This window comes from Schistocerca piceifrons, chromosome 3, assembly GCF_021461385.2.
Source record: "Schistocerca piceifrons isolate TAMUIC-IGC-003096 chromosome 3, iqSchPice1.1, whole genome shotgun sequence".
Classification (NCBI taxonomy): Eukaryota; Metazoa; Arthropoda; class Insecta; order Orthoptera; family Acrididae; genus Schistocerca; species Schistocerca piceifrons.
In genome coordinates, this window is record NC_060140.1 from 109,002,123 (window position 1) to 109,014,686 (window position 12,564).

The following is a 12,564-nucleotide window of genomic DNA, read 5'->3' on the forward strand; positions in this document are numbered from 1 at the left end:
GATGTAGTTTCCTCAATCTTCATTCCTCCTTCCTCACCAAAAATTTTTGCCTGCAAACATATTTGCCATTTTTTGTGTTGAGTGAGAGACAGTGACTGACAGTGAAAGAGAGAGGAGATGGTGCCAGTGGGAGTGAAAGAGAGAGGAGACAGTGATAGTGGGAGAGAGAATGACAGTGAAAGGAATGATAGACAGTGGGAGCCAAAGAGAGAGAAGATAGTGAGAGACAGTGGTAATAAAAGAGAAATAGTTATGTGTGGAGATTGTAGCAGTGGTAACAAAAGACAGTGGTAAATGAAAAAGAAAGATAAGGGGGACCATACATAGGTTTAGGTCTCAAATAGGATTTAGAATGTTCTGTGTTAAAAGAGCGCAAATACACTCCTGGAAATGGAAAAAAGAACACATTGACACCGGTGTGTCAGACCCACCATACTTGCTCCGGACACTGCGAGAGGGCTGTACAAGCAATGATCACACGCACGGCACAGCGAACACACCAGGAACCGCGGTGTTAGCCGTTGAATGGCGCTAGCTGCGCAGCATTTGTACACCGCCGCCGTCAGTGTCAGCCAGTTTGCCGTGGCATACAGAGCTCCATCACAGTCTTTAACACTGGTAGCATGCCGCGACAGCGTGGACGTGAACCGTATGTGCAGTTGACGGACTTTGAGCGAGGGCGTATAGTGGGCATGCTGGAGGCCGGGTGGACGTACCGCCGAATTGCTCAACACGTGGGGCATGAGGTCTCCACAGTACATCAATGTTGTCACCAGTGGTCGGCGGAAGGTGCACGTGCCCGTCGACCTGGGACCGGACCGCAGCGACGCACGGATGCACGCCAAGACCGTAGGATCCTATGCAGTGCCGTAGGGGACCGCACCGCCACTTCCCAGCAAATTAGGGACACTGTTGCTCCTGGGGTATCGGCGAGGACCATTCGCAACCGTCTCCATGAAGCTGGGCTACGGTCCCGCACACCGTTAGGCCGTCTTCCGCTCACGCTCCAACATCGTGCAGCCCGCCTCCAGTGGTGTCGCGACAGGCGTGAATGGAGGGACGAATGGAGACGTGTTGTCTTCAACGATGAGAGTCGCTTCTGCCTTGGTGCCAATGATGGTCGTATGCGTGTTTGGCGCCGTGCAGGTGAGCGCCACAATCAGGACTGCATACGACCAAGGCACACAGGGCCAACACCCGGCATCATGGTGTGGGGAGCGATCTCCTACACTGGCCGTACACCACTGGTGATCGTCGAGGGGACACTGAATAGTGCACGGTACATCCAAACCGTCATCGAACCCATCGTTCTACCATTCCTAGACCGGCAAGTGAACTTGCTGTTCCAACAGGACAATGCACGTCCGCATGTATCCCGTGCCACCCAACGTGCTCTAGAAGGTGTAAGTCAACTACCCTGGCCAGCAAGATCTCCGGATCTGTCCCCCATTGAGCATGTTTGGGACTGGATGAAGCGTCGTCTCACGCGGTCTGCACGTCCAGCACGAACGCTGTTCCAACTGAGGCGCCAGGTAGAAATGGCATGGCAAGCCGTTCCACAGGACTACATCCAGCATCTCTACGATCGTCTCCATGGGAGAATAGCAGCCTGCATTGCTGCGAAAGGTGGATATACACTGTACTAGTGCCGACATTGTGCATGCTCTGTTGCCTGTGTCTATGTGCCTGTGGTTCTGTCAGTGTGATCATGTGATGTATCTGATCCCAGGAATGTGTCAATAAAGTTTCCCCTTCCTGGGACAATGAATTCACGGTGTTCTTATTTCAATTTCCAGGAGTGTATGTTTGCATGGCAAAATTTGTGGTGGGGTAGGAGGAATAAGGATTGAGGCTGGTGATACCCCACTTTCCTGTCAGAATCTTTCAATGAGGAGCATATTCATCTTTTTTGTGCTCCTGTGGGAGCAGTTTTCAGCTGATTCTTAATAATTCTTATGTAAGAATTAGTGTATGTCTCGCTAATGGCAGCCAAGATCTGGTGAATTCTAATGACTGATTAACTGTGATGGAATGCTTACTAAGGTTTGCAAGACAGTAAAGAATATAACTTGGAAACCCTCAGGCCTTGACTACATTAAGTGATTATTTATTTATTTCAAATTTTAGCCGGACAGTCAGATAATATTTTCCCAAAATGTTGGAGCTTCAGTGACTATACAAGTGGCTGTTAAAATGTATTCTTTCTTGGATGGTGCTGAAATTAGTATAGATAATTAGAAGGTCATATGTGACACCAGTGTCACACAGTCTGTTCACATTATGTTGTAAGATCCCCTGGTTTGTTTGTTTCTCTTGCAAAGTACCTCTCTGATTCTGTTCTGTGTATGGCTTAGCAAAAAAGGAAGACTGCCAAAAGATTTCTAGTTGGGATGTCATTTGAACTATTGGTTTTACTGCTCCATTTGATAGTTTCACTCTAATCACTTACTTTCTGTAACTACAGTAATATACAGAAAGCTTTTTCTGAACTACACATTTCTCACTGCAGGCAGCACCCCATGCAGGTAATACTCTCATTCTTAGTTCTTTCAATGTTGGCAGTAATTCATCTATAAATGCTGTGTGAGGCTATGTCAGTGAGTAGGTATAATTGATGTATAGTGAATGCATGAGACATTCCATGGTTATTTCCATGGAATCATTTACCTCCAAATGATAAGTTGAGGACAGTAGGTATCTTCTCTGATTTGTCTAAAGTATTTGATTGTGTGGACCATTCTGTACTTTTCCAGTTGGATCATTATGGAATTAAGGGAAAAGTTCACCAGTGGTTCTGTTTGTAACTAGTAAATAGAAAGATTGCCAATAAACTGTGACAAAACACAGGTTATACAAATTGTGATACAAATGAAATTTGATTCTTGTAAGATGGTCACTAATTATAAAGCAAACGTTTTAAAATCTTATGAATAAATATGAAAAGCTTTCTTGTATGACATTAATGAACTTCCTTAGAAATGTTATCTGCTCTCTTCAATATACAAATAATTTTTGTTGTTGCCCAAATGGAACTGAGGAAACTACTTTCCTTTGCTTATTAACAGGTAGCTTGAAAAGACCAACTTACATTTAGTATTCAGTATTTTTACTGAATTTTCTAGACTAAATTAGGTGCATCATTTAACAACTTCATTGTTATGTTATATATCTAATACCTGATTCAGCATTATCTGTATCAATTAGAACTTATAATCCCCTGTGACATACTCTAGCTGACATACAGTCAAAACAGAAACCTACAGATCTCATCATAAGCAAACAGCTCTACCTCACTGTTCTTTTTTATCATAATTAATAACAGATATCTTGTTAATTTCACTGTGCTGCTCATGTTCAGTATGATCAGTGAATTCAGCCGACAACTGCATCCTTTGTCAATAGGGAGGCCTGAGATTGCATCTGGATGTGGTACTTGCAGCATATAAAAAACTTGATAGTTAACATGTGTTGTAACTTAATACATTATTACATTTTCATGGAGTTTGCTTCATTTTTGCATAAAAGCGTAGTCCATTGCCAGTTTTAATTATTTGGATGTTTAGCAGTGATGTAGTGATTTGTCTCACTGTGTCACATTTAACTAATGGGTTGCATCTTCTTGACGATTTTCTGACTTTTATCTTCACTACATTTTAGTGTAGGCTTTTTTATTGGGAGGGGGAGGCGGTCTTTTGTAGTTCTTTTCTTATCCTTTTGAAGCTTTAGACTTATGCAAGGACTGCTGTATCATTTGAAAAATTGAAGCATTTGGTTTTGTTTTGTTTTGTTTTGTTTTGTTTGGATGGATATTATCATAAATAGTGAAGAACATGGTGCAAACATGCTACCATGAGATAAGATATTCTTTTAAGTTCTCAATCTGCTAGCTTCCCTTGAGGCTGTTAATTTTGTTTTTTGAAGTTTTATATGATACGTCTTTCTCATTCCATATAGTGTGCATAGAGAAGCAGCATGTGCTCCTCTGTATCATTTGGTGATGTAAGTTAAATGAAAATGACACTGACAGTGTTATTCTTCCCATTGGACACTTCCTTTCAATGTCAGCTTGCTGACTTTTATTGAATAGGTACTTTTTTGGCAGTGCATGTTGTTGTATCACCAAGAATAGTCTGACTATCTCCCATACTTGATGTTCTTGTACCATATTTCATGCTATTCCACTCATCACATATCTTTCATGGCTGCTTTCACTTTTCTTTTTTGTTCATTTCTTACCTTAAGCTGTCCTTTTTTCTTGCAACCCCGCCCCCCTCCCCAGTATTTTCCAAATTCTTTCATTTTCCACTATTAAATTTTCCAGCTTACTGTATAATCTTTTTTCTTATTCTTCAGTCTTTATTTATTTCTTTTCTTTTTCAAAACTTCTCATGTGTTCACTCACTTTATTATTTGCACTTACTGAACTTAATTTGTTTGTATCCTTAGTACTGAAGCTTTGATATTACATTGTTAATTAATATTTATGTCATCAGACTTCTTGTGTCACTGGCATTCTTTTCTGAAACTTGAATGATTGATTACTAGTAGCTTCTCTGTTATTAACCAATACTTAATTCTCTCTCTCTCTCTCTCTCTCTCTCTCTCTCTCTCTCTCTCTCACACACACACACACACACACACACACACACACCTACATGCCATTGTTTTTGTGTTAGTAAAGTGCATGCTACAACATAATTCAATGTGAGGGTGTGGGGAGAGAGATTAAGAGCACTGCTGCCTTGTTCACATCTTGTGATTCTATATTTAGGTAATTAGTTCTGTTTATTGTGTACTAGCTAATTTATTTGTGCTTTAGTCTAATCATGAAAGATTGTGTAATAAATGTGTTCTTCATATCATAGTGAAGCTTCCAAATGGCTTGAAAGTCTTTTGGGATGGAGCTACACGAGTCTACGTAGATGCACCCCCCAGTCTTCGTGGAAAAACAAAGGTAAGCATTGTTGCCTATTAGGAACTGCTATCTGAAATACTTTCTATAAATATAATTTTCTGGTATGGGATCTTTGTAATAGCATATACATAAGAACAAAGTTGCTTCTGATTGTGAAGTGTGCACTGGACACATAATTAGCAATGATTTCACTGGTGTAATAATTTTTTATTCATTCGTTGATTCAGTAGTTTTTAATTGATATGCAGTAAAAAAATTTGGAAAAACATTACTGATACATATCTTTTTCTGTATGAAATATTTGCAAATTGCTGCTGCACACAAAGGAACCTTGTCTTGTACACGCTAGTAAGACACCTGTTTCAAAAAGGTCTCTTCTAATGCATACTTCTACTTCTACATCCACATCTACAATTGCCTCCATACTCTGCAAACAACTGAGAAAGGTCTTGCAAAGGGTACTTCACATTGAACCATGTATTGTGGTTGCTTCCTGTTCTATTTGTGTGTGGAGCACGGGAAGAATGAACACTTAAATGCATCTGTGCACATGGCTGTTACTCTAATGTTGTAATACTTGAGCTTCTCCCAGCATGTAACATATTGAATGTTCAGATAACTTATGGGGTATGCAACTAGGCAATGTCTAAGGACCAAACACTAATATTTTGACAGATGGACACCTTGACATTTTGAAGGCACAAGTGAAATAAAAGATCACTGTGCATGGCAACTTAACTCCTTGCTGGATGGAATTACGTCAACCAGGAAACAAAAGTTGGCATATGCAGAAAGACAATACACACCCTAAACCTCTAGTTTCACTATCACCCATACCCTTTGTTGTTTGACCATGGAAAGCGTAGGATCTCAAGTAGAATTTAAGAAAAATCATCCATCTCTATTTATCAGGTCTTTTGCAAATTTAATCTCGATAGCTTCCCTAATTACTCTATCAAAATAATTCGAAGTACATGCCAGACTTTCTGTGATGCTGTAGTCCATTGTGTTGTTGGCATCACAGATTTGCTTGGCTGTTACAACTGTGTATGATGCTTATAGTCTGTACAGCATTCCTCCACGGTCTTGATTTTCTGACCAGTTTACATTGTGCCACAACTTCTACATGTGCACACATACTCTTCAAGCCACCATATGGTGCATGGTGGAGGGTACCTTATACCACTACTAGTCGTTTCCTTTCCTGTTCCACTCGCAAATAGAGCAAAGGAAGGAAGAGTGTCTATATTCTTCCTTTCATCTGACCCAGTGTGGATCCCATACAGTCAAGCAGCATGCAAGAATGGGTCACACCAGTGTTCTGTGTGTGGACTCCTTTACAGGTGAACCACACTTTCTTAAAATTTCCTCAGTTAACCGAAGTCAACCATGCAGCTTTCCTACTACAATCCTTACATGTTCCCTCCATTTCATATAACTTTGCAACATTACACCTAAGTATTTAACTGATGTGACTGTGTCAAGCAGCATATTACTAATGCTGTACTTGAACATTACAGGATTTTTCTTCCTACTCATTTGCATTAACCTACATTTTTCTACATTTAGAGCTGCCTGTTGTTCATCACACCAACTAGGAATTTTGTCTAAGTCACCTTGTATCCTCCTAAAGTTACTCAATAGTTGACACCTTCCTGCACACCACAGCATCATCAGCAAACAGCCACAGATTATTACTCACCTTGTCCATCATATCATTGATGTATATAGAAGATAACAGCATCCTATCACACTTCGCTCAGGCATTCCTGATGATACCTTTGTCTCTGATGATCACTCACCATTGCGCACAATATACTGGGTTCTGTTACTTAAGAAGTCTCTGAGGCATATCTGGGTATCTACTTGATATGCTTGTATCTTTGTTAACAATCTGCAGTGGGGCACGTGATCAGATGCTTCATGGGATATGTTAGACCTCTGCCTTGTGCAAACCTTGATCATTGTTTACAGTCCTGAAAATGGGACCTAATCTTAGATTATTGACAAAAAACTTTGTTTCTTCAAAATACAACCATTCCTATTGGGAATACAACCTGCATAAGGCAAGGAAGTTGTAGAATTAGATGCCAAATCACTATTCCTGTCACTCATTTGATCCACAATTGGTAAGTTGGTGAAAGGTAACTTCAATATGGGCTAACTCATCTGAGGTAATAATGGGCTCTATGAACAAAGGCTCTATGAACAAAGGCACAATGTACCCTCTGATGCTGAACAGTGTGGTGACAACCATTAGACTGAAGATACAACTCAGATTGAACTGGCTTCCTATAAACAACTCATGCCATTGTACAATCATCCTGTCATTGTTCCTCCTGACTAACAAATTAAGAAAGGGAAGGCAATCATCCTTTTCCATCTCCGTAATAAAGCAAGTATTCAGATGAATTGGATTGAAGTGTACAGTTATTGTTTAACCGCACCAAATATTGTCCGCACAGAAACATCTGCAGGCGTAGATACGTGTGTGTAAGAACATTGTGGCAGCTGTGGTAGTTATTCTCTCTTTGTGTTGCATGAAAGAAAGTGGCACAGACCATAGTAAGGGCGGAGAAGAAGAAGTGGATGGAAAAATGGACAAGAATGTTAGAAGAGGACAGTGAAGGGAACAAAAAAGTACTTCACACCATGGTAAGAAATAAGAGGAACGACAGAAGCGAGTGCCTGAGGATCATGGATAATAATGGAAGAGTTGTGGAGGAAATGCATGAGCTCAAAAAGATTTGGAAGGAGTACTTTGAAGATCTGTTGAATGCCGCCAAGCGGGTAACTAACAGCGTTGGAGAGTCTAAGGCAGCAGACGATTATAATAGTGGGGAAATTGATGATCTAACTTGGAATGAAATGGAAGAAGCCATAAAGAGGATGAAAGGGGGCAAGGCACCAGGTTGGGACGAAGTAACAGTGGATATGATACGAGCAGCAGGAGAAGTAGGATCCCAGTGGCTATACAGAGTGCTGAGGGTGGTGTGGAAGGAGAACAGAATTCCTGAGGATTGGAAGAAAGGAATTATAGTCCCGATCTTCAAGAAAGGAGATAAAAGGAGATGTGAGAACTACAGAGGAATCACCCTGCTATGCCACTGTGGAAAAATCTATGAAAAGATCCTGGAGAAGAGAATAAGAAGCAGTATTGAAAGTAGACTGCAAGAGGAGCAGTATGGTTTCAGACCGGGAAGATCAACAACGGACCTCATATTTGCGGTAAGGCAATTGCAGGAAAGGCACTATGAGTACGGGAAGGACTTAATCGTGGCCTTTTTAGATATTGAGAAGGCGTATGACAGTATCTGTAGGGACAAGCTCTGGGATGTGCTGAACACAAAAGGGATAGATGAAGAGATAACACGAAAAGTCAGAAAAATGTATGAGGGAAGTGAGAGTTGTGTGAAAGTGGGGAGGGAACGTACTGCATGGTTCAAGCTGGAAAATGGGCTGCGACAGGGAAGTGCACTTTCGCCTTTATTGTTTATTATTGTTATGGATGAAATCCTACAGCAAGTATCAGATGCAATTGGAGATCATAAAATGAAAGCAGTGCTTTTTGCCGATGACCTGATGTTATGGGGAAATTGCGAGAAGGAGGTGCAAGAGCAGTTAGATGTATGGGAGGCAACGGCAGCACAATATGGAATGCATTTCTCTGCAAGGAAAAGTGAAATAATTGTCACAACAAGGAAGAAGAATAGGCCAACTGTGGATATAACTTGTGGAGGGGAAAAACTACAAGTGGTAGAGAACTTCAAGTACCTGGGAAGCATGATTGAAAGTAAGGGGGGAAACGCAATGGAAATAAATGAAAGGTGCAGAAAAGCAGGGCAGTTCTACAAATGCATTAGGGGGCTTATTTGGAGCAAGGAGGTGCCACAGAAATCCAAGGGAATTATATACCGAACCTACTTTGTCCCCATATTGGCATATGGAAGTGAGACATGGGTAATGCACAAAAGCGACAAAAGTAGAATACAGGCTAGTGAAATGAAGTTCCAGAGGAGCAGGTTGAGTGTAACAAGACGAGACAGATTGCGAAATGTGTATATGAGGGAAAGACTAAAGGAGGAACCAGTACAGGACAGGATAGAAAAATCAAGACTGCAGTGGTATGGACACATGAAGAGAATGGATGAGGGAAGAATTCCAAAGAGAATGTTTGATCTGCAACTGGAGGGGAAGAGGCCCAGAGGAAGACCAAGAGATAGATGGGTGAAGGGAGTGAAGGAATGTGTGATGAGAAGAGGAGAGAACTGGACGAAGGTGGAAGAGGGGGAATGGTGGAAAGACAGAACACGATGGAGAGGCTTGTGTTCCCGACAGACCCAGCCAGTGGCTGGAAACTGTCCAAGATGATGATGATGATGTGTTGCATCTCCAAAAATGTCCAATTAAAAATACAAGATCTTGTCACATCGGAAGACGGAAGTTAGGATGTAGCTCGATAGTAGAATGAAAACTGGCAACTTCTGCATACTATAACTTTCACTTAATCATACTGAGGGAACACAACTGCATACATCTTTCTCGCACCAGCTCAAAAAGACCAACAGACCCTGAGATCGGTGAAAAAAAATGAGGTACATAAAATAATTTCATTTTAACCTTGAATTTTCTGTTAGCTTACTGAGATGATCAAATCTCCCTACAATATCTTTGCAGCATGGGGATGGTGCGAGTATTTATTTATATGTGTAGGTAATTTAAAGAACCCACACAAACTGGTCATTCAATAAAACTAAACTGAAATCAAAACATGTTGCATTTGTTTAGTTATTGAATGCCAAACCAAACTTCAGTTAAATTTAATGAAGAGAAACCTAGTAAAATATCAGAGTCAATCCAGTATAGTCACTCTGATTGCCATATGAAATGTGCTGAATTGCTAATGTGGTGTACATACTGATCTACTAATGGGATCAATAGAATAGCAAGATAGTTTGCCAGACTGTATGTCAGAGAACCTATGTTACTGACAGCATATCTCAGAGAAATTCCTTCCTTATGAGTCCTTGGAAGGCAGTGTAATACAGGAGGGACAATACATCATCTGACAAGAGTAAAACGTTGGAAAAGATGCCACAACCTGCCCGCAGCTCAGTCTGTGTAACTGGATTACTTAGAAAGAACAGCATCTGTGATATGTCAGGGGCCAGTTATCAAAATAGTGTGCAAAAAATGGAAACAACAACTCAACTGTACACCCAGGATATAATTATACTTATCCAGCATAACTGTAGAATTGCTCTTAATCACTGATTAGATAACAGTATCAGGATCCAACCTGAGTGAATACAAAGTAGACCTCTCTGCTGCTGTAATATTACTCTTGTATGACTGTTCTCGTGTGAACATATGGCATACTTCTCTTCCAGCCTCTTGAGCAATGTCTGGAAGTAGTCTAAAAACAGCCTGTTTGACACAATTTATAAAATTAACAACTGGCAACAGTAGTATTGGCACATTTATACCATCCTCACCACTGTTTAAAAAGTGGTGGCAAGCTGAACTAATAAACATGATAGCATAATGTGGCATCTCTTCCAATGTTTTACTGTTGTCAGATGATTTTGAATGAACAGCACTTTCATTTTGCTCACCACCCTGGTCTTCCCAAATCTTTAAGTTGTCACCGAAGTTGTCATCACTTTCTAAAAGATGCCATTCTATTTCTGAATCAGACAAGTGCCTCCTTTTTGGCATTGTGAAAGGTTGTGAAATAATAATACTAAAAAAAATGCTAGTAGACTATCACTACAGGCATGAAGTGTGCTCATGAAACAAACTTCATAACTAGCCAAGAACACATTTGTGCAGTGAAAAGTAATGTTATAATGACATTATTTCGTCACTGATTTTTGATTGTTTTATTTTGTAATATTATAATAACATTATAAGGAATTGTAATGTCTTTAACATTTTTTGTACCTCTCATGTCAATATCCAAGCTTTAATTACTTTGTAACAAACTTAGTGGAAACTGCTGTCAAATGACTAACCTCGAGGTAATAGTTCCCCAATTGGAAACTTCTGGTCAGTGAACACTGAATGGCAGAACAGCACTGTCCTGTCATGCTGAAACCTTTGTGTTAATGCAGTTAGGCAGTTCAATACTGCTGGGAATAAAACCAATGAAACTTCAGAAATAATGTTGCTATGTTCTGAAAACTCTTGCATAAAATAGATAAACAAATACTTACACTGTATGCTTGCACATCCCTGATTATCTTTAATCAGTGGCACAATGTACCACAGATAATGTTCATTCACATTCAGTACACACATATTATGATGGCTGTAGCTCCTTGATTGATGGTTTGCTTATCATGAAATGAAATTAGTTTATCAATACGCCTCTCGCTGCACCGCGGTTCTCTTTGCCAGTGGTTAGAGCACCACAAAATGATAACAGAATACAATATTAAAGTCAATGGAAATGACTTCCTCTGAAATTTTCTTAACATCACTAAAAGTCTGACCTCTGTTCACATGTTTTTGAATTATGTAAAATGCAACATGCTTTCTGGTGTGAATGTGAGTGCACTTCACATACCATATTAGGTGGAGCAGCCTTTCACTGAACTGCAAGCCTGCTCAGTCAAAGTTGCAACTGTATTGCAGAGATGTGTGGCATAGTTGTCATTGATTGTGGACATTGACCTAACACTAACAGCATTCATGTGAATGAACATCAGCAAGTGATAAGCATTCACAACATACAATCTAGAGGAGTTGTTAGCCAAGTGTTTGTTAACAACATGAAACTTGTTCTACTGAAAACATTAAGTATCTATTCCAAATTGGATAGTCATTTTCATCTGCTCAATGAAAGTGAGGAAAGCGTATCACTCTGAATGTGGCTGGGCACACTGGGAAGAGTAAGAAATGTTACGCTGTTACCAAAGTATTCACTCTACAATGGTGCTACGTGGCACAGTCTCATGTTATGTTAATGTGGATTTGATGCTGAATAATTATGTCAGAACTCTACTAATTTCTGTGGCTTAGTGTAAAATGTATTAAGCTTGACAAAGCAATAGTCTACCCATTTCTGTCTGACATAAGGGACCAAAAAAGAAATTGTCAGGTGATAAATCACATGAATACAGGCAGTGAGACATTAATTCAATGTATTTTCCCTGTCAGATAATCAATTTCTTAACATTTTGTATGACACAATGTAGAAGAGTGCAACATTTTTGTTTGTTTTTCCTAGTTTCATCAATGACTTGTTATAAATAAATTGTTGTATAGTATTTAGCAATAACTGTTCTTCATTCTCTAAAACAATGTCTGACACATTCTCAATGCAACCAAAGAAATAAACAGTCATTTTTGTGGAAGTGCTTCAAAAACAAGTAAGTTTTGTTAGTTTTGGTTCAATTTTGAAACATCAGCTGCTCAGTTTTTGGCTTGTATTTATATGTCCAAGTTTCATCTCTGAGCATCTACATACACCAATTGACACTAGCCTGTTTTTGAGCTTCTGTCAAACTGTGTAGTGTGGGTGAAGATCTCTTTCATGGATAACTGTCCTTGCAAAATTGAATTTGGGACTGTTGATATGCCTAGGATGCCTTTATCTCATGTCAAGTTACATGGGATGTGTCTTATATGATTTTGTGCAAGTTTTT

The 12,564-nt window shown here is 39.9% G+C and overlaps 1 protein-coding gene across 1 annotated transcript in view; it reads left to right on the forward strand.

Annotated features, from left to right (window-relative positions):
- The window catches only part of LOC124789901 (hemocytin-like), a 543,737-nt gene that overhangs the window by 158,634 nt on the left and 372,539 nt on the right, over positions 1 to 12,564 (forward strand). The window contains exon 18 of the mRNA XM_047257418.1: positions 4,866 to 4,954. Coding sequence (XP_047113374.1) covers positions 4,866 to 4,954 — 89 coding nt within the window. The remainder of the gene's footprint in view (positions 1 to 4,865; positions 4,955 to 12,564) is intronic.